General features: G+C 54.2%; 8 protein-coding genes across 8 annotated transcripts; 4 read left to right on the top strand and 4 right to left on the bottom strand.

Annotated features, from left to right (window-relative positions):
- Nucleotides 1-160: 160 nt before the first annotated feature.
- DL89DRAFT_267479 (uncharacterized protein) lies at nucleotides 161-688 on the top strand (the record flags this gene model as incomplete). The annotated part of the gene is made up of 1 exon (XM_040887512.1): nucleotides 161-688. A coding segment is annotated over exon 1 (278 nt), but the record flags the coding sequence as incomplete, so codon positions are not given.
- Nucleotides 689-1,831: 1,143 nt separating this feature from the next.
- On the bottom strand, nucleotides 1,832-4,090 carry DL89DRAFT_235181 (P-loop containing nucleoside triphosphate hydrolase protein). Its single transcript, XM_040884957.1, has one exon. The coding sequence runs from the start codon at nucleotides 4,004-4,006 to the stop codon at nucleotides 2,009-2,011; it is 1,998 nt and encodes a 665-aa protein (XP_040743894.1). The 5' UTR covers nucleotides 4,007-4,090; the 3' UTR covers nucleotides 1,832-2,008.
- Nucleotides 4,091-4,428: 338 nt separating this feature from the next.
- DL89DRAFT_267477 (PIN domain-like protein) lies at nucleotides 4,429-6,318 on the top strand. The gene is made up of 2 exons (XM_040887511.1): nucleotides 4,429-6,135; nucleotides 6,203-6,318. Exons 1-2 carry the CDS (start codon nucleotides 4,502-4,504, stop codon nucleotides 6,207-6,209), a joined length of 1,641 nt encoding a protein of 546 aa, XP_040743893.1. The 5' UTR covers nucleotides 4,429-4,501; the 3' UTR covers nucleotides 6,210-6,318.
- A 100-nt stretch (nucleotides 6,319-6,418) lies between these two features.
- On the top strand, nucleotides 6,419-11,336 carry DL89DRAFT_154588 (uncharacterized protein). The gene has a single exon (XM_040883599.1). The coding sequence runs from the start codon at nucleotides 6,698-6,700 to the stop codon at nucleotides 11,285-11,287; it is 4,590 nt and encodes a 1,529-aa protein (XP_040743892.1). The 5' UTR covers nucleotides 6,419-6,697; the 3' UTR covers nucleotides 11,288-11,336.
- Nucleotides 11,304-12,191, bottom strand: DL89DRAFT_267475 (uncharacterized protein). The gene has a single exon (XM_040887510.1). The coding sequence runs from the start codon at nucleotides 12,153-12,155 to the stop codon at nucleotides 11,385-11,387; it is 771 nt and encodes a 256-aa protein (XP_040743891.1). The 5' UTR covers nucleotides 12,156-12,191; the 3' UTR covers nucleotides 11,304-11,384.
- A 4,067-nt stretch (nucleotides 12,192-16,258) lies between these two features.
- DL89DRAFT_154556 (uncharacterized protein) lies at nucleotides 16,259-17,335 on the bottom strand. The gene has a single exon (XM_040883598.1). It carries the CDS (start codon nucleotides 17,164-17,166, stop codon nucleotides 16,405-16,407), a length of 762 nt encoding a protein of 253 aa, XP_040743890.1. The 5' UTR covers nucleotides 17,167-17,335; the 3' UTR covers nucleotides 16,259-16,404.
- DL89DRAFT_267472 (uncharacterized protein) lies at nucleotides 16,841-17,792 on the top strand. The gene has a single exon (XM_040887509.1). It carries the CDS (start codon nucleotides 17,212-17,214, stop codon nucleotides 17,767-17,769), a length of 558 nt encoding a protein of 185 aa, XP_040743889.1. The 5' UTR covers nucleotides 16,841-17,211; the 3' UTR covers nucleotides 17,770-17,792.
- Nucleotides 17,793-17,966: 174 nt separating this feature from the next.
- DL89DRAFT_267471 (uncharacterized protein) lies at nucleotides 17,967-18,676 on the bottom strand (the record flags this gene model as incomplete). The annotated part of the gene is made up of 1 exon (XM_040887508.1): nucleotides 17,967-18,676. Exon 1 carries the CDS (start codon nucleotides 18,634-18,636, stop codon nucleotides 17,968-17,970), a length of 669 nt encoding a protein of 222 aa, XP_040743888.1. The 5' UTR covers nucleotides 18,637-18,676.
- Between the last annotated feature and the right edge of the window lie 108 nt (nucleotides 18,677-18,784).

Below are 18,784 nucleotides of genomic sequence, written 5' to 3'. Positions count from 1 at the left end.
GTGCTGGGTTGCAGAAATTCAAGCATTAATAGCTACTTTTAGTTTCTTGAAGATATTAGTAAGCTTTTCAATTTCAGCAGCGGGGTGGGATGCGTGTAGTTGCCATAATGTGCTCTGTCGATATTCCACTTCTTGCTGTACGCGTAGCAATAGTATATCAATTTGACATCTTTTCCTTTCATCATGATATTCTGTCCACTGTCGAAAGCACTTTTCCATCAAAGTATTCCGAGACCAGGCCATCGACTATGACTCTGAGGTACTCCTGTGTGTATGCGTGCCTGGGTAGGAATTTCAACCCTACCCCTGCTTCAAGAATGAGAGCCGTCGCCTTATCTCCACTGCAGGCATGTTTCACAAAGACATCTCTCCCTTAGTATTCAGCCTTAAAGGTGAGAGTGCCGTTATGACAACGCAGAAGCTTGTTCTTCAGGTCTTCTTTAATGATGTGATTGCGAATATTTCCCTTGGGGTACCTGTGTTCAATGACGCTCATGACGTATATCTTCAGCATTACAAGCCGGCTGCCAAAGCCAACCATCCTGCCTTCCGAGTCAATTATCGTTCTCATTATGTTAGTCGTGGAAGCGTGTGTCCAGTAGAATATGGGGCGCTGCTAAATGCTGAGTAGTTTGGAGAACAGGGAACGGGAAATAATAAATGTTGTTGGATTAGTAATGAAGACTGGAGAGTTGAAGGCTACCATTCCAAGGAGAGTTCAAACATCAACGACTGGCATAGGTATACTGATCCGGGAAATAAAGTCTTAAGGATTGGCATTCAGCTATGAAGGAATCTCCGTCCAGAGTCCGGGATCCTCGTGGGGGCTGTAGCAACACCCTTACGCTCACCATGTCAAAAACCAGCTGCACCCTGTCGAAGGGCACGTGTAGAAAACTGATTTAGTGGGCATGGCCTACCTTGTCAACGAGGGGTTACAACATGGTAAAAACCAAACGAGCATCTATTGTGAAATTACCGTAAGCTAGTAAGTACCGTCTTAATTGGCGTTTTGCGTCAGACGCAGCACTAACAGAATGATAAGGTACAAAACTGAGAGGAGAAGGAGCAGCAGCAGCAGCAGCAGCAATCGCTGTATGTTGCGCTCATACGCCGTCCACACGCTCTGCACCTGTCAAAGAGCGGGGAGTAGCATTTTCATCTTGCTGGTTGGAGAAGCGAGCACTAGCACTGCATTCTTGATTGTTGACCAAAGATGCTAACACTTGGTTGGCCGCATAAAACAATGCTGATTTCCTCAGCACCGGCAACCAACCGTACATTTCCTTGCCAGAACAGCAACTTCAGCAGAGTAAAGTACCAGGTATAACACGTCCTGCCCTTAAAACGGACACAGAAATCAGGTATCATTCAATTTTTTTTACAACCGAGAAGAATTGGCGACGGAGGTTGCGCACTGAAAGCATCAATGGATCATGAGTGATTACTTTTCACAGGGAGACGAGTGTAAACAAGCCTGTATGGACTGGAATGATAAAAAAGTATGCTAAGGACTTATGATTCTGTGACTGCTCTGGGAACGAATACATATGAATGTTTGGATCCGTTTATGGTGATGCAAGTGTTGTCGATTCCTGGATGCTAACATGTAATATGAAACTGCATATTATGTCACGACATCGAGAGTATCCCACGAATCATCAATGATTTCAGAGGCTCGATGATCTTTATTTATGTTGCATATGTGAATACTGAACACCTATCCGCAAGGCAATCCATGGTCATGTTAGGGCTAACCAACCCACTCCCTATATGCCACCTCTCATATGTGGTGCGCATTGGTGCGTATCGGTGTGTATTGGTGTACATTTGATTGATATGCATTTGCAGTTGTCCTTTTACTGCGCGCTGCTCGCATATACGGTGTCGTTGGAAATGACTGCTTTTGCAAAGACACCCTCATCTACCACCAAGGGTAGTATTGATTTTGGCATGCTTAATATCAATAATCTTGATGTATTTGAAAGCATAGAGATTAATATAGATATCAGTTAAAATCAACACCTTCAATTGACTGGATGTACTCGTCAACACCGTTCTCAAGCAATGTGAGGTTGCCATCAACCAGCGAGTACACATCATCAGCAGTCTCGCGCACAAAGTGACGGTCATGGGAAATCAGAACAACAGCACCCTCGAACTCGTTAATCGCATTGATAAGGCCCTCGACAGCGTACATGTCTAGATGGTTGGTGACCTCATCAAGCAGCAGCAGGTGCGGCCGCGAATACAGCATCAGCGCCATAGCCATGCGAGCGCGCTGGCCACCGCTGAGGGTGCAGATTGGCCGGATAGCCAGGTCGCCGCTGAGCTCAAATGAGCCGAGCCAGCGGCGGATCTCGCCCTCCTTGACCGACGGATTGTCACGCATCAGCATCTTCAGACCCGAGTCCTGGACATTGGTCAGCTCGTCGACGAAGTGCTGTGTGTAGTGGCCAATCCGCAGACGCGCATGCTGCTCGACAGTGCCCTTGGTTGGAGCCAGGTCGCGGGTGATGACATTGACCAGAGTCGATTTTCCGCAGCCGTTAAGACCAAGCACGGCAACGCGCTCGCCCATCAGAATGTTGAGGTTAATGTTGCGGGTAACATCCTTGCTGCCAGCTTTGTAGGCAAATGATACGCTGTTGAGTGTGACCAAGGGCGCCGTGTTTCGCATCGTCTCGGGCTGTGGGATGCTAAAGTCGACCTCTTTCTCAGCCTTATCCAAATCTATGGTCCTCCGCATTGTATCGTGGTATCCAGCCCAGTACGAGATCTTGAAGCGGGTTCCATCTTCGTTCTTGTCTGGACCTAGGCGCTCAAGCTTCTTCTTGCGCGAAGCAACCTGGCCCAGGACCTTGGAGTCGTTGGTTGCACGAGCATGCTTCATAAAGCCCTCGATGGACTTTTCGATCTGCTGGCGGCGCCGGTCCAAGGCGGCGACCTGGCGCTCCTTCTTCTTGCGCAGCTCGCCCTCGGCCATCTCAAACTCATCGTAGTTGCCCGGGTGGTAAGTGAGCTTCTTGTCTTTGAAGCGGATGATCTCCTGCGAGATAGCGTTGAGGAATTCGCGGTCGTGCGACACACATACGATGGTAATGTCGGTCAGCGACTTTAAGTAGTCTTGCAGCCAGGCAATGGCGCCAATGTCCAAATGGTTGGTGCACTCGTCGAGCAGCATGATATCGGGCTCGAGGAACATGGCTTTGGCCAATGCGACACGCATACGCCAACCGCCGGAAAGGAAGCTGACTGGGCTATCTTGCTGCTCTTCTGAAACGTCAAGATCGGCCAGGATGGCACGCGCGCGGGCCTCGGCGGTGCTAGCGCCCATCTCGTCGAGCTCAGCATACAGGGTAGTAAGCACGTCGGCAGCTACATCACTGTCGTTCTTGCCCTTGGTGTAGAGCTGGCTACGGATCTCGCCTAGCATGTTGTGCTCAGCCTTGAGAGCAATCGCGCGGGCAGTTTTACCGCGTTGACCGCTGCGAATAGTTGCAATGGTCTGTGCCTGCGTGATGCGCTCGGTGGCGATACGCGCAATGTACTTGTCCAGTGCTGAGTTTAACCCCACAGGATCAGCAACGGCTGCCTCAAGGGCTTGCACATCATTGACGCGCTTCTGGCGCTCAACGTCGGCTGCCAAAACAGCCTCAAGCACAGTGGTGCTGGTTTCGAGCACATCGAGCTGCTGCACGTAGAGAGTGCGGATGTTCTCTGGGAAGCCGATAAGCGTCTTGTTGCCAATAGCGTTCAGCAGCGTCGACTTTCCGACTCCGTTGCGCCCGATAAAGCCGTAATGGTAGCCAGCCTTGAACCACAGGCGGCTGTCAACCAGCATATCAACGTCGCCAATGGTCAGGTGGACGTTGCGCAGGTCGACGTCCTTGGAAAGCGTCACCACAGTCTCGTTGTGGAACCGCGACTGCTGCGAGTAGGCGCGAACAGGCGGGAACTCGATTGGTTTCCGCCTTTCCTTCTTAATAGGCTTGGTCTGGATCATTCAGAGGGGTAGCGAGGGAATGTACCGGTATAAATGGCAGGGGCGAAAGGGAATCTGGGAGGAAACAGGTATTGCAAGTAGAGGATAAAGCGGAGAGTAGAAGCAGGAGTCGGGTTATGTCTTGGACAGCGTTTTATAGCTGAGGTCTGATTGTTATTGCCGACTGCCGCAGCAGGCAGGATGCCGAAGGTGCAATGGTGCAAGTGCACTAAATGTCAACAAGAGGCGGGTGGTCATATGGACTGCGGCCACTCAGCAGCAGTATCCACAGCACCTTGGTGGTGCCGCTGCTGGCAATATAGCGATCTCCAAATTAGGTGCACGGATCATATGATCATGGATCGCGACACTCGCGACACTCACGACAGCGCGTTCGGCTGAGAAGCATGCGCAGAGGCTCTCCACAGCAATCTAAAGCCACAGTTTTCCCTGCTCTATCTTTGCTCCTCCCTATTTACACTGTCTTGAGAATTTTTTTATAAACACAGGTACGCCATGGGAATATCCGGACTACTGCCGCTGCTGCGCGAAACCCAGGAGAAAGGCCACATCGAGCAGTTCGCTGGGCAGACAGTGGGCATCGACTCTTATATATGGCTATACCGCGGCGCATTTTCGTGCGCAGCAGACCTGGCGCTGGGCAAGCCGACGACCAAGTATATCGCCCACTTTATGAGCCGAGCCAAGATGCTCCGTCACTACAACGTCGAACCTCTGTTTGTGTTTGACGGCGGACTTCTGCCGTCGAAGGAGTGCACAGAGCTGGAGCGGCAGCGGAACCGCAAAGAGCGCCGCGAGAAGGGAATGAAGCTGTGGGGCCAGAGCAAGAAGAAGGCTGCGTTTGATCTGTTTCAGCGGTCACTGGAGGTGACGCCGCAGATGGTGCGGTGTGTGGTTGACGAGCTGAAGAAGCACGGGTTCAAGTATGTGGTGGCGCCATACGAGGCGGATGCGCAGCTGGCGTACTTGGAGTCGCAGGGCGTGATCTCGGCGGCAGTGTCGGAGGACTCGGATCTGATTGTATTTGGGTGCCAGAAGATTATCCTGAAGATGGACCAGTACGGCGATGCAGTGATGTTTGACCGGAGCAAGATGGATGCGGTGACGGCGGTGGACGTGAAGGGCTGGGATAAGGACCGGATCCGCGGGATGTGCATTTTGTCGGGATGCGACTACCTGCCTTCAGTGCCAGGCATTGGACTGAAGAAGGCACACAGGTACATGGCGCGGTCAACAGATCTGGCGATGGCAGTTAGGCTGATGCGCAATGAGGGGTGCAAGGTGCCCGACGGGTACAAAAAGGAGGTGCGTAGAGCCGAACTGACGTTCCTGTACCAGCGCGTGTTCGATCCACGGTCGCGCACTATGGTCCATGTCACCAAAGTTGACGAGAGCACACCGCCGCTGGATGAGATGCCGTTCATCGGCAAGCTGCTTGAGCCTGCTATCGTGCGGGACATAGCTGACTGCTTGATTGATCCGATCTCCCTGGACCGGTTCGCGCAAGGTGCAAAATCGCTCTCTTCTCCGATGGCACCCACAGCAGGATCCACATCGGCCCATTTTGAATCGCTGTCTACGTCCGAAAAGCCGCGGCCTGGCACACTGGTGTCGTTCTGGGCCAATCCAAAGGTGCAAATGACGCCCACGACTCCAGCAACCGCGAGTGCTGCTGGATGCGAGCTGGAGGTGCAGGTCAAGTTCCGTGGCAAAACTGCCGACAATTCGCTGGCGGTGCGCACACAGACGCACAGCAAGTTCTTTGGCAAAAAGACTGAGCCTGCTACGGTGGAACCCCCGGCTGCAGGATCAGAGACAGTGGATCTCACAAAAGACGAGACAGCAGAATTTGTGCAGCCAGAAACGCCCAAGGCAAAGGCTATTGATGAAGAATGTTCGCAGACGCTGACGATCATCGCAGAGACGGCCGACACACCGCAGACATTGCTGCCAGCCGAGTCGCAGGCAACGGAGGTTGAGAGCGCGTCGCAGGAGATGGATGCTGGGTGCCTGGCCAGCTCGCTTTTTGCCAAGTTTGGATACAGAGAGGCGAAAGTGCCGAACCACGCTGTGACGCCAAGATACAGACAAGGTAACGGCAGGCTTTTGAAGCCAAAGAGGCGCAGAAAGTGAGTATGTTGTATATTCTTTTCGCATAGGACTGCATTTGTAGTTTGCTAACAGAGCTGTATATAGGGTCTAAGCGCAATATTGGCGAGCAGCTGTCGGGCCTGCGTCGCGGGCACGCGAGTCGCAGCGCCGGGTCGCCGATCTCGCCGCCGAGCCTGTCGCCACTGGCCATCCAGCAAAAGTCGTCGCTGACGCAGCTGCGCGAGCGCGTGTCGCCGTTCAAGCGCAAGTGCCCGTCCATGCCAGCACACACCACGCCAACGAAGCGGCCTGCGACACTTGTGCAGCCGCTGGTAGACGACATTGTTGATGAATACGAGAGCGACAAGGAGAACCAGGTTGCAGTTCGCGCGTAGAAGCTTGTTGTTTGGTTAGGAATGCCGCTTGGAAATCCACGTTTTTGATCACAAGGCTATGCCGGGCAATTCTTCTGCTGTGCTTCCGCGCCAGTGACGGAATTCGACTTTCAGCACCGCATTGCACATTTTTCACATTCATTTTCCACTAGTTCGCCTTCACTTCCAATTTCCCGAATCCCTTGCTTTCCGCATTCTTTCTGAAATGTCTGAATCGAAGAAGGCGCAGATACGCACAGGACGACGCGGTGCAGGGTTGAATTCCACAGTAGCGCCAGTGGCCCCCAAACCACGGCCAGCACCGAGCAAACCAAACAGCGGTGGGCGGCGTGGCAAGCAAAAGCCAGAGCCTCTGCCAGCTATCCCTGACAGCCCAGGCAGCGCAATGGAGTTTGGGCTACTCCCTAGCAGGTCGCAGTCATCGCGAGCAGACGCGCAGGAATCACAGGCCCTGGCCAATATGCTATCAGACGGCGATATGCCCCTGGTTCTTGTGGCCGATAGCAACTCGCACATGAACCCGGCTGCCGAAGGCACCCATGAGCCCGAGAAGCGGCGGGCGCTGTCTGGTGGAAACGAGCCAGATTCTGTCCAGACGCCAGCCAAGCAGGTGCTAGTACAGCGGCCACGTAGCACAACTACAACACCGTTTGGCGGGCGCAAGAGAGGCATATTCACAAGGCCTGAAGGTGTGCAGCGCGCCGCAACCACACAGACTTACGCACCGCACAGCAGCAGTGTTAGCCCGACGGGCGGTGATACAAGCACATGGCAGCGTAATCACTCGGAGAATGAGCGGCCTGTAGTTACAAGGTCGGTATCTGGTCAGGAGCAGGCTGCGGTTGGTACAGACACACGGGCGGTGCAGTCGGCAACAGCCGCACATTTCCATATTGCCAGTGGCAATGTGCTTAACGACGCACAGAAACGGGTACCACGGCTGTCGAAGCGCGACAGCTCGATGACGGCCAGCACCGTGGAGATCCCCGAGAGCCTTGCGTCAAGCTTATCGACAGATCGATCGATGGCGTCCAACTCAGTAGGCCAGCAAAACTCTCGCTCAGAGGTGTTTTCGCCCACCAGCACGCTGCGTAGGACCGAGAGCGACGTAGTGATACCATCAGAGGGCACCCGGGGCACCCAGGTGAAGCCCAAGGTCTCTTCGTCGGTGTTTTCGCAGTCAAAGGCTGCTGGCCGGTCGAAGCGCGGTGGTAGCGGCGGGGATCTGCGCACCAGCGAGTTCAAAGGGGCAGCGAAGCCAGCAGCCAGCGGAGGCGTGTTTGGCAGCAAACAGCGTGCGAACACAGGCGAGCAGCTGCAGACTTCGGGCCATGACTCGGCCGATTTGGTGATCAACACGTCTCATAGCGGGCCTTCGGAGGCATCGAGTATGTTCTTGTCGCCAGGACCTGACCAGGGCTTTGGTGTTCCGCGAAATCGGCTTGCAGCAACACAGCGCAAGGGCGGACACGGCGCTATGACAGAGAGATCGGCAGAGGACTATCCAGGCCAGAATGGGGCTGACGGAAAGCGGGTATGGCTGTATACACCGCCAACGCAGCCTACAGCCATGGATCTTATTTTGTCAGGTGCAGCTGCCAACAACCCCCGCCAGGGATCGGCTCAGCAGGGCTCAGGTGAAGCCAGATCGGCACGTATGCCTAGTACTCAGAACGACTCACCGAATGAGACTAGCCAGCAGCTTATCAGCAAGCTATCCGGCACATCCGCTACGGCGCAGGGCGCCTCGGCTGGTGGAAAAGTGCATTACCGCCGCGACAGTGCCACGCGACAGTCGTCAGCCATGTCTGGATCAACACTGTTTGGAACCACTGGGCGAGTGACCAGTGCCGGTCGTATCGATCGCGATCACAGCGACCTTGCCGATGCCCACAGCACCGACAGCGCTCAGGCATCCAGCGGAGGGCAGCAGCTGCTCAGTCCCTGGGCGTTCACGCCAACGCGTGGGCACAAGAAGACCTTGGTGTTTGAGCAGCCATGGCGCTGGAACGCGGTAGCCCCGAGTCCCAACAAACAGCCAATCTGCGCAGTGGCTGGGCACGATGGGCTGGTGCTTTTGCGCATGGGCCCCGATCAGATCACGCAGGAGGCGCACATGGCAATGGGCCGCCGGTGGAACATGAGCATGGATTTCAAAGATGTCATTTGGCGGCCGTCAGAGTACATCACCACTGGCTCGAATGACGGAACTGTGACGATCTGGGACCCTGAGCGCCGCACAGACCAGTTTGTGCGCAAATTCTCCGACTACTCGCGTCCCGTCAACCGTCTGACACCGAAACCAGATAACCCGTATTTCGTGTATGCGGCATACAGCGACGGCTATATTGTCGGCTGGGATGTGCGCGCATCTGACCGCAATTCTGGCACCCGGCTGACTGGGTCGCTGACCGCACAGGATATCGATTGTACACCCAGCGACGCGTCAAAGATTGCGGCAATCACGCAAGAGGGACGACTTCTCGTCTGGGATGATCGCAAGCCGACAACGCCGTACCTGAACTTTGATGCGCATCCGGCATACCGTGGGCAGTGCATTGCGTGGCACCCGAACGGCCGATTTATCGGCAGTGGCGGCAGCGACCAAGCAATCAAGGTCTGGGATATCACTACGGCGCCGAAAAAGTTCAGCGTATCCCCGTTCTGCGCAATCCGCACTTTGGCGCATGTGCATAAGCTGCAGTGGCGACCGGGCCACGACACACAGTTGTCGTCGTGTGCACTGTCATCCGATATCCGCTTCCAGGTCTGGGACATGCACAATCCGAACCACAGCTTGATGTTCCATGACCGCCACAAGGGTGCCATCAGCGGGTTTACATGGTACGACGATGACGTTGTATGGTCCAGCACTCGTGAGGGCGATGTCGTTCAGTGTGATATGCAGAACGATGCTGTGTTCACAGCTGGCCTGATGGGCAATACAGTCGCTGAGTTCAGCTCCCAGCACCACTTGGCGGTGGCAACCGGCGAGTTCTTCCAGCGTAGAAGCAGTTGCATTGAGCATATCATGGTCGACGTCTCTGCGACGCAGAAGCGCCAAGGCGTGGTCCAAAAACCCGGCGGCAGCGCCTCGGGACAGTCTACATTTAGCGGTTCAGCCAACCCGTTGCTAGCGGGGATCAAAAACTCGGGCAAAATGTCGTTGGAACTGTTAAAGTACCAGACCAATCTCCCCCAAGCCTTCTTGGATGAACACGTTCTTGACCACAAGCTGACTGGCGAGCCCAATGCAATGGCGTACTTGGCGCGTACATACCGCTTTGACCCGGATGAGTTCTCCGCGTGCTGCGAGCACAACGCCAAAATATCCAGTGCGCGGTTCCCTGAGATCTCAAGGTTCTGGCGCTTTTTGTCTACAATGCTTGGCGATTCACTGCCGCTCAAGCCACGCAAGCGCTCAGGCAAGTCCCGCAAAAAGGGGACCAGCGATCTGCAGTCCGAGCGCCAACTCAGTAGCGTCGGCAGCCAGTCCTCGCGGGTGCGTCGCGCGTGGTTGCGGTCTAATCTCTCCGAGTCTATCAGCCGCGCCAGCTCGAGCGTGTTCCTAAGTCGATCTGTCATTGACAGTTTGCCTGATGGGGGCGACGGATCCAGCGATGGCGAATACCACATGCCCTCGACTTTAATGCCACAGGCGCCTTCGATTTTGCAGTCTGGCAGGACGTCACCAGCATCGTTCTCTGCTCTTTTCCAATCGCCATCCAACAGGAGTATTAGCCGCGGCAGCGAGACACGGTTTAGCGAGATCTCAGAAACATTAAAGCATGCAAAGGCCAACCGCCTGCTGCCCGCAGTTATGTTGCAGAGCGAAGGTAGGGAGACGATGTCCAGATCAATTCCAAATCTGCAGCATATCATGTCTGTCTCGACACGGCCCAGTAACACCCCGTCGCCGCTTGCCCGGCCGCTAGCGCACTCAATGTCTAGCCCCTCTGCAGACGATATGGCGCTGCATATTACGCAAAACAGCAATGCGCTCCGACCGAATAGCGTTGTGCGCAGCAGGACCACCGGCAGCATAGGCTTGCCATCGCGTGCTACCGAACTGTTGCCGCTGACATCGGCTTCAGCGCAACCGCAAGAACGTGCGCAGTTTTTCTTTGCAGACACAGCAGATATCCCATCAGGCGTCGCAACTCCCAATCTTGCCCTTGTCGCTTCTGGCGCTGTTTTGCCAGACGCCGCTCCTACGGTGGCACCAGCAGCCAATGGTGTGCAAACAGCAGCCAAGCTGAATATCCGCACGCAACGGTATGCAACCAAAAAGGAACTTCGGCTTGTTGCAGATTCATGCCAGTACTACGCTGACAAGGGCGACGTGCAAACTGCCGTGACCGTAGCTCTGCTGATGCGCGGCTTTATTCGAATCCACAAATGGCGTGCCGCTGAGAACTGGATGCTGGCGTACATTGACCAGCTCGACCAGCAGCGAGAATTCGAGGCAGCGACCATGATTGCGCTAGAGTCCCCGTTCAAGTCTGTCCGCGATGCCATAGAGACACGCAACACCGTTGGTATCGAATGCTGCCACTGCCGATCCACATTGATGCAGCTACCAGACACGGGCTTGGCACTGTGTGTTGAGTGCAAACGCGCTTCCACTCAGTGTGCGGTGTGCCAGGAACCTGTCATTGGTAGATTCGTGTGGTGTCAAGGATGCGGCCATGGTGGTCATGCAGACCATTTCCATGAGTGGTTTGACGACCTGGATCAGACCGAATGTCCATCTGGATGTGGCCATGCCTGCAATCTGGTCCCAGGCGTTAGCTAAAAATGCGGTCTGGTAGAATCACATCAAACTAATCGACTTGCATCGTGGCCATTCTAACTGTGCTATCCGTCGCAATTAAAATACAACGAATGTTATGCTATGTTGACCTTTTGCTATCCTCAGGCACTGCTGTGCTATTGTTGAATGTCCACCGGGGAACGCCTGGTGGCAGCTGTGTGTGCGCCGGCAGCCTGAATGGCGGAAACGGCGTGTATGTCTCTGGCGAAATCGGCTCGTCTCCAGACTTGTCGAAGCTGACTCTGTCGTTCCTCAGCAGCTCGACCACCTGCTCGTTCAGGTTCTCTCGGTCCAGGCTCGCAAACTGTGCCTTCTCTTCGTCGGCCAGCAGCGCCTTTGCTCGCCGTGACAGCTCCAGCTGCCGGTCATTCCACGCCTGCACATACTTTGCATATACCTCTCTTGCATCCTGCAGCCGCGCCTCAATCGTCGATCTGCTGCTGTCTGCCAGCGTCGGTGTTGGCAGTGGTCCCAGGTCTGGTGCATTTCTGGTTGGATCCAGGTAATTGTCGGCGACGCTGGCCAGGTACGCCAGGTTGGTCTGCAGCCGGTTCTGGTACATGATCAGCTGCGGGTCGTCCATCAGGCTGTTGTTCTGGTACTCTTGGCAGAGCCTGATCAGCTCGCTGTTGATGTTCAGGACCATCTGGATGATGCTGGTCTTGAGACGCGGCAGGTACGGCTGCTCCTGGCCATCGTCCACCTGCTGCGCTGTTTGCGAACGGGCTTTGGGGGTGAATGTCCGGGTGCTGGTGGGCTGCTGCTGCTGGTCGTCGTCGGAGTTGTCATCCTCGAGCGTTACCTCGATGTCGCTGTCTTTTCCGGTGTCGCTGTGCAGGTAGCCGTCCATGTCTGGGTTTAAGGTTGTGGTAGTGGTGAGAGATAAAGCGGCTAGCAGACACGCGCTGTGAGAAAGGGTGCACAATATATCCCCTGGCGGTGCATGGCAGATTTTGGGCTGTGAGGCATTCGTGTAAACAGATGCTGGAGGAGCCGCATCCCACTCCCATTTTGCAGGCAGCCAGTGGCACGCCTCTCGGGGAGTAGTCGGTAGCATGTTTCGATCTACGCAGATGCTGTAGTGCTTGCTGGGTGTGCGATCAGCATATGGAAATACACACGTAAATCGTTGCACGGCAGAACTTGCATTCGCCCAATGTGTCCGGCTGGCACTTGACTGATCGCACAACTCTAACTACACTTGTTGCCGAAGTTGTGCATGTAGCCGCAGCCATGGGCCATTCCAGGACTGCTCCTGCGCCACCCAGCAACCCTTGGGCAGAGCTTTTTGCAACAAGCGAAGGAATGATTCATATTAGCCATATCATGCTCAAGTGTTTTAGGAATCACAACGAACCCAAGATAATAAATACCCAAGCGAACAGAGTTGCGGATAGGATCCTTTTCAGATTCACTATACCTTTGATTTTATAGCCTTAGTTCATTTGATGCACATCTCTCAATCACAGACTAGCTAACAGTCAGAACACCATGTAGTTGCTATTTGGTTACAGCTATGATTTTATTGCTAACAAATACTCCACAAAACCAGGAATAGTGCGGATCCTCCTTGTTTTCACAGTCGACATTTTTACAGAACAGCGCATTTTTAGAGACTTCTCGTTCGAGTTATATACCACTGTTACTACTACTATCGATAGTGTAACACATGCCTTTCAACACACCTCCATCATCGAAGCGTAGGGATGAGGTGCCACTCAGTGCTCCAAAGAAGTGCAAGCCGACAGCTGTGCTGACCGCACACGACTGCTCACCGGTGCCGTTCAACCTTGATGACGCATATAGCCGCCATCTCCTTGACGGCTCCACTTGACTTTTTGTAAATACCGGTTTGGTTGTGAGTAAATAAGAATGGAATATATTTCTGGAATTCTGAAGAAACAAAAGTGGAGAGGACTTGAGAGGCTGCTATAAGCGGCCATCTCTCATCAGAGGTTACAAGTCCTCATCAAAGCTTTCTGTCGATACCAAGGGGTTAGCAGGCTAGGTGTTTGGTGCTTAGACATTGGTTGGCTGTTCCTTGGAATCATCGGAGCTTGCTGTCATCGGCTTGGCTCCACTCGCCTGAGAACAATCGCAGAAGATTCGATCCTGGACAGCCCCATTTCGGCATTCCCAGCCAGCGATCCCCGCACGCCTGACCATCACAACAATGCGCACGCTATTGCGGAACACCCGGCTGCCGAAGGTGACATGTCCGCACTACCGGTCTCACAGCTCACCACACCGGTCCGCTCCAGCACGGAGCGCCGTATCGCTGAAAATCCACCTTGCGACAAGAAACCGGCCCTGTTCCACTCGCCGCCTGTCACCAAGCTCACGAAGGCTAAGAAAAGCGGTAAGTGCATTCAAGCGGATATCGACATGAGCACCAGAGTTGGCCAGGTACTGACAAAAAACATCTATGCCGCTTTTGCCTGTAGATGCGCCAGTGAATCCAACCATTGTCAAGAACAGCAAGCAAACCCCCGTCAAGTCCACGGCGAACAACTCGACTGTACAGTCGAACAAGGTGATGTCGCCGAGCGATCTCAAGGCAGAGAGGGACAAGGAGGCATCCCTCTGGGTCAGCGAGTGTCTTCTCGGCGGCATCGACGCTGTTCTTGGCCTCCTCCACCCCCGCACCAAGGACAAGGCTGACCTGGCAGCCGAGATCACAGACCACATTTCGGCAGAGCTTGAGTGCCACCTCGATGTGGCCAACGACATGGCGGCCAACCGTACAGGCGCAGCAACTGGCCATCCCAGCACGCGGCCTGGGCAGCAGCAGCCACTACCCATCAGCGACTCCCACCCACTACCAGTGCTAACACCTAGCCCCGACACTCAGGCTATGGTCGAGTCGCTCAATGAGTGGATATCCTCCACTCATGCAGCCAGATCGACCGCTGGAGCATCAGGCCGCGCAGAGCGGAAGATGTACCTGCCGATCCAGCAGTTCTCGCTATTCGTAGCAAAGAACGAGGACAGTTTTGTCCGTGCGCAGGCAGGAGACAACGCGAAGTGCGATGCAGTGCATCGTCGGCACATCCTGCCATATCAGATATACGACTGCGCACCTGTCGGAAAGGACGATGACCGGCGGGTGGATATCGGGCTGGCCACTCGCGAGCTCAGCCACAAGAACAAGGCCGTGGCACTAGTAGAAGATCCTGTCGACTACAGCGACATGCTCGCTGTGGTCGAGGTGAAGCCCGGCAAGACCCCAGCGCTGGTGCGCCAGGCACATGCGCAGCTGCTTCTGTGCAGCCGAAACATGTACTCCAGCCAGGACTGGCGCCGCTTCCTCTGGGGCATGTCAGTCTGCGACACCGAGGTGCGGATATGCCTGTTGTCGAACGACAGGGTCTTTGCATCCAAACCCATTGACGTCGCCACACCAGACGGCCGCACCAAGTTCATCGAGGTGCTGGTGCACTTTTCACTGTGCGATTTCGACCAGCTTGGCTTCGACACGACGATTGACTGGTGCTTCGAGCACAAGTGCTGGATGATCGAGGGCCCGAGCACCAGCGGCAGGTCGTCAGGCAGCGCCACCACAACCTATTACTGCGACCAGACCCTGTTCAGCGCGGATAATCTGTTTGGGCCACATAGGCGCTGCTTCCTGGCCAGCGACCATCCGCCTGTAAATGGGACTGTTGAGCCAAAGTTCCTTATCAAGGACGCATGGCCCGAGGTCGAAGGCGGTCTAGCCAGTGGCCGCAGCGAGATCGATTTCCTGAACGAGATCAGAGACGCGGTTACGGATCCGGAAATCATAGTGCCCAGACTCCATGGCTGGTGCAACGTTTGCATCCAGGTGGACGGTAAGGTGCTGGAGGACAACACGAGAAATGTACTCGGGCCACTATTCAACCACACTGGGCCGGAAGGGAAGCCTATCCCATTCCGCGTTCACACACGGGTGGTGATGAGGGCTGTCGGATTCCCCCTAAAGTCTGTCACCTCGGTCCACGACTTCATCGTTGTGTTGGGCGATGCAATGCGCAGCCATGCTGAAATCCTCAATAGGTGCGGCATTCTCCATCGGAACATATGCGATGAGACGATTCTTGCAGTGGCAGATGAAAATGGGCAGATGCGCGGGCTGCTGTTTGATTTCGACAACGCACTGAAAGTAGAGGAGGAGCGGAGGTTTATACGCAGTGGGCAGATTGGAGTGCTCCCATTTATGAGCATCAACACCCTTTCAGGATTCGATGTGGAGCGGTCAGTGCTAGATGACTGGGAGTCGCTGATATATCTCATATGCTGGTTCGCCACCATCGGAATCTGCAGAGAGAAAGCTGACAGGCGATCGTTGGATGAGCTTGAGAATTTGGATATCAGAAACTGGAGAAGGGGATCGGCTAAGGAAGTATCAAAAGTAAAGGAAGACCATATGTTCAGCAGCACTATCCTCGACAACAAAATCCTGGACCACTTCCATTTTGTTGAAGATGTCGGAATCCTTAAAGACCTAACTGAGGACCTTTACATGGACCTGTTCCAAAATCCGAATCTGCGAAAGGACACTCGGTGCGACGGCAGCCGTTATAAAGGCACAATGGATGTAAAGGTCAGAGGTGAGAAGGAAAAGCCAGATCCATTCAAGGAGCGGCTAACCAAAAAGAGCGAAATCGCCGCAGCCCTACTTGAGACGATGACACAGGCATGGAGGACCTCGAAAAGCAAGCTTTAGACATATTCTCTGAAATATAATACATTCATTGTATCCTTCTTCACCCCAGAACGGCAGCCTGCATCTCGTTCATTATAGCCATTTCCGGGTTTACTTGCGAGTACTGCATTTAGATACGAAGGACAAATGCCGATATATGCCGAGTTGGCATGTAAAGGCTCATGGCAGACACTCATTATACACAAACCATGAGTGGATACTTGCAATGACCTGGGAGGGTCACTGACTTGGCACGGCATGTGTGAATGCCACCATGAAAATGCGATGCCGCTTGTTCGCGGCTCGGGGGGTTTGACAGGCTGTTAAAATGCACAAGCATGTTCTTTGCAGAGCAGGCGGATAGCGACTGCTGCCAGTTGCAAGCGGGGAGGGAAAGACAGCCCCGCACATCCTTTTAGCAAGTGCATATTCGGCAAAGCGCCTTCTCCCGAGAAGCACACGGCGGACAGACAAGTATGCACCAGGTGCTTAAACTGATGGTGCACCGTGTATTCTGCGGGTGGGAGGAGAGCAGCATATGCGTCAGCGCTCTTGCAGGGGTGCTCTGAGTACTCTCTGACAGCCAAGAGACACCGTCCTCCTCCTCAGAGCACTTTCTTCTCTCCTTTGTGTATCGATGCGTAGTCCGCTGGTTAGTTCTGGGTAGTGCAGTCTGGATTTGTTCTGTATAGCGCACTGTTCGCCTGTTGTTTGCCGCCTCTCCGCAGATTGCGAGCCAGCTTCCTTCCCTCCAGTGTCGTCTGCCTTCCACTCTGTCGTCACCATTCTGCGAGTAGCTACTGCGGCCATGCTGGCTTTTGTCCTTTTGCAGCGGCTGTATCCTGGGCTGGGTCCCAGATTGTGTCTCGCAGCCACTGGGGTTTGGATATGTAGCGGGTCTCGGTCGAGGTTTACGGTTAGGTCCAGGTGGCCAACGTCCATCTGCGGCTGCAGTGGCTGGTGGCAGTGTGCATGCCGATGGTGGAGCAGGTGAGTGACATCGACCAACACTCGGGGGTAGGGAGATGCTCAAGTGTGTTAGGCTGTCGCAAATGGCGCACGAACAGTGCGCTGTGCAGATGGATAGCGCTACATTGAGTATGGCAATAAATATAGGACCATGCCATCTACATCCGCTGGGGACTGCGAAAACACGCGCCTTGAGACCCGGCTCCATAGTTGGCCGCTTTGTGGTGCTGCTGTAATATTCTGGGCCATATCCATGGGAGCCTCGCAAGGCGCGTTGTATTTCACCCTCGCCTCAGCCATGCCCAACCCCATCGTTTTCTTCGACATCACCATCGGCGGCAAGGACGTCGGGCGGATCAAGATGGAGCTGTTCGCCGACAAGGTGCCCAGGACAGCCGAGAACTTCCGCCAGCTCTGCACCGGCGAGCATCGGGTAAACCACGCTCCGCAGGGGTACAAGGGCAGTCCGTTCCACCGCATCATCAAGGGGTTCATGGCACAGGGTGGCGACTTTGTCAAGGGCAACGGCACGGGGCGCACGTCAATCTACGGCGACAAGTTTGCCGACGAGAGCTTCGAGCTCAAGCACACAGGTCCTGGTCTGCTGTCAATGGCCAACAGCGGCGAAAACACGAACGGGTGCCAGTTCTTCATCACGCTTGCCGAGGCGCCGTGGCTCGATGGCAAGCATGTGGTGGTTGGGAAGCTTGTGGATGGGCTGCTGACGCTGCGCAAGATCGAGAACGTGCCGACTGGACGAGACAACAAGCCCACGCTGCCGGTGCTCATATCAGAGTGCGGTGAGATGTAAACGATATTCCAACTGTAGAGCCGTGTATTTCTTTGGAAAAAATAAAGACACTTGCCAGACTAGTTGCAATAGCCGTACAATCTGACCTTTGAATTCCTGCAATCCACTAGAGATATCCTGAACTAAGAAGGAGTCAAAGCTAATATGGCTACAAAATCAAGATGTATATTGATCCAGTCACAGGATATCTTTGGCTAGTTATTTCTTGTCTTTAGGAGAAGCCGAGCGGCGCTTTTCTGATGGATCTTGGGGGCTAGTACGCGATGTATTTGCTCTAACTGCATCATCAGAGATAACCAAGTTAGCAATATCTGCTGCAGAGGGAGTCCTGGCGATAGTAGGATTTGCTGTCGAGGACTCGACAACAGATTTCGGTTTGGGGCCGCGCTTCTTTTTGGCTCGTCGCTTGCATGTAATTTTCAGCTTCAAACAGTTTTCGCAAGGATTCCCACCGTCACAGCGTGTCCGCGCTATGTGGCAATACTCGCATGCTTGCTTGCATCGTTGCTTACGGAAGTGGCCGAACTTGGGCTGTTGAGTGCGAGATACCAAAGAGTCCTCACTTGATTCCATTGGTGCAATCGGCTTGAGATGCAGGGTTAGCGTTGACTTCACCTGGTCGGCCGAAGTGGTTGAGATACCATATACAAACTTTTTCGATGCGTCTGGCTCTGGCTTTTTCGTTTCACCTTGTCGAAGACGCAGTAGAGCAAGGGCAGCAGTGCTCTTATTCTTAATTCCTGGTGAGCCGGTGTCCTTTGGATTACTCTCTCCTTTTGATCGAGTTCCCAGCGAGGGTTGTAGCAGAGTATCTTCCTGGTCTATGACGGAGCCCCCACGCCTATTTGATGGCTCTTCGTCGCCCATGTGCTGGTGAAAATAATTATAGGCAATTAGAAAGAGAACGCTACCGAAATAAAATTGAAATATAGTAGATAAGGGATATAGTATAAAACAGAGTCTGCAGGTTATCTGGCCACGCAAGCTGGCTAGTCCTCCCCTGCCAGCACCGCCT

This window comes from Linderina pennispora, assembly GCF_002104995.1.
Source record: "Linderina pennispora strain ATCC 12442 chromosome Unknown DL89scaffold_6, whole genome shotgun sequence".
NCBI lineage: Eukaryota > Fungi > Kickxellomycota > Kickxellomycetes > Kickxellales > Kickxellaceae > Linderina > Linderina pennispora.
Note: the sequence above shows the minus strand (reverse complement) of the source record. Positions and strands in the feature narration are given on the sequence as shown.

What these genes read in the sequence shown, in the direction of transcription:
- DL89DRAFT_235181 (XM_040884957.1), bottom strand. Translation starts at nt 4,006, where the DNA reads ATGATCCAGACCAAGCCTATTAAGAAGGAAAGGCGGAAACCAATCGAG.
- DL89DRAFT_267472 (XM_040887509.1), top strand. Translation starts at nt 17,212, where the DNA reads ATGGGAGCCTCGCAAGGCGCGTTGTATTTCACCCTCGCCTCAGCCATG.
- DL89DRAFT_154556 (XM_040883598.1), bottom strand. Translation starts at nt 17,166, where the DNA reads ATGGAGCCGGGTCTCAAGGCGCGTGTTTTCGCAGTCCCCAGCGGATGT.
- DL89DRAFT_154588 (XM_040883599.1), top strand. Translation starts at nt 6,698, where the DNA reads ATGTCTGAATCGAAGAAGGCGCAGATACGCACAGGACGACGCGGTGCA.
- DL89DRAFT_267475 (XM_040887510.1), bottom strand. Translation starts at nt 12,155, where the DNA reads ATGGACGGCTACCTGCACAGCGACACCGGAAAAGACAGCGACATCGAG.
- DL89DRAFT_267477 (XM_040887511.1), top strand. Translation starts at nt 4,502, where the DNA reads ATGGGAATATCCGGACTACTGCCGCTGCTGCGCGAAACCCAGGAGAAA.